Source organism: Arachis ipaensis, chromosome B02 (assembly GCF_000816755.2).
Source record: "Arachis ipaensis cultivar K30076 chromosome B02, Araip1.1, whole genome shotgun sequence".
Taxonomy (NCBI): Eukaryota; Viridiplantae; Streptophyta; class Magnoliopsida; order Fabales; family Fabaceae; genus Arachis; species Arachis ipaensis.
Window position 1 is genome coordinate 17,821,416 of NC_029786.2, and position 1,730 is coordinate 17,823,145.

General features: G+C 27.9%; 1 protein-coding gene across 1 annotated transcript in view; it reads right to left on the reverse strand.

Annotated features, from left to right (window-relative positions):
• The window catches only part of LOC107625035 (protein CUP-SHAPED COTYLEDON 3), a 6,426-nt gene that overhangs the window by 1,100 nt on the left and 3,596 nt on the right, over positions 1–1,730 (reverse strand). The window contains exon 2 of the mRNA XM_016327565.2: positions 1,192–1,457. Within this exon, the coding sequence (XP_016183051.1) occupies positions 1,192–1,457 (266 nt within the window). The remainder of the gene's footprint in view (positions 1–1,191; positions 1,458–1,730) is intronic.

Sequence of the window (1,730 nt, forward strand, 5' to 3'; positions counted from 1 at the left end):
AAACTTAAGTAATTTTTTTAAATATACTTTTTAAAAATTATTATTTAATAATTAATAATATATTACTTTAATTTCAATAATACTTTTTAAAATATTATAGTCACCGTAACATTATTATATTAATATATATAAGTTGTCACAGACGCATGCTGGTTCCCTTTTTATCTCAATAATCTAAATGATCGATGCTGAAGCCAAATATGATCCTAACTCAAACGTTCACATGGAGAAAAGACATTAGATTCTACCTAATCTTTTACATGACATAGGCTAATTAAGTTTTCAACTTTCCAACCAGAAATGAAAGTTGTTTTCAATTATCTACAAGGTTGTCACTTTAAGATGAAATACAGGTCAAGTTCTTTCCATATTTATGGTGTTATACATAAACCCGTTTATTATTAAAAATAAGAGATCATGTTTTATTAGTCGTTGAGAATGTTGTAGAGTTTTACATTTTGAATCGATAAATTACAAGAAAATAAGAAATCAGAATGTATAGTTATTATATATATATAATAATAGGTACTTATTTATATTGATTTAACACACTTTTTATAATTTTAGTGATTGACAATGCAATTATTTATTATATTTTTCATATTATTAATTAGTATGTAAACACTTAATTCCTAAAAACAAATTTGTATTAGCAAACAAATTAGTTAAATATATGCCTAACTTAAGTGCCTAATATGTTTCTTTAAAAAAAAATCTTATCATCGGATATTAGTCATTTCATCTAAAGGTTTCATTAAGATATAAATGAAATCACAATCATAAGTTTTAACATATATCTCTTACGTGGGAACATATTGAAACTAATTAAGATCCTTCTCTCCACTATACCCTAATCTCATTCCCCATTTATCATGTACCGTACACTCCCAATATAGTAGTGGCCATTACTATTATTAAGTAAGCGTGTAAACCATATCATAATCAATTAATCATGATATCTATATGCACCTTTGAAAATATTTATAAATATTTTTTAAATTTAATTTTAATATACTGTCTATATAAAATAGATTTACATATACATCTAATCACATATTGTTATATCAATAAAAATAATTAATTTTATTTTGACTACATAAATAATCATTTAAAAAAATAGATGTAATTAAACGACATCGTTAAAAACTTTTGAAAAATTTAAAATTTGAGATGCGAGAAAAATGAATTAACCTTAGGTGGCATGTGTGGGGTCTCCAAGCGAAACTCATGCATGATCCAACCAGTTTTGATGCCATTTGGGGCTCTATTCTTGTAGAACACCAAAGTCTTCCGCATCCCTACGACCTCGCGGGTGAGGGGATCGAGAACCGTACGATCCTTGCCGGTCGCTTTCCAATAGCCAGATGTCGTGGCGCGATTGGTGCGAAACCCGGTGGCGTATTTGCGGTCACGGAAGCTGAAGAAGTACCATTCATTTGCATTGAGCTTAGCCACCTCTGTGTGTAGAGTACGCATGCATGAAAATACATTACATATGATGGGTCAGTTTATGGTTCTAGCATATGTGGACAACAACATCACTTAAGTAAGGTAGGTATCACGAAAGAGAAATCTTATATTTTATTTAAATTACACTAAATATTATTTTCACTTCTTAATCATTTCCTTTAAAGATAAAAAAAGTTTTTTACAATTTTAAAATTTTTAATTATTTAAGTGGTCAAAAATCGTTAAGTCTATAGATCGAATAAAAAATTTTACACTGTAAA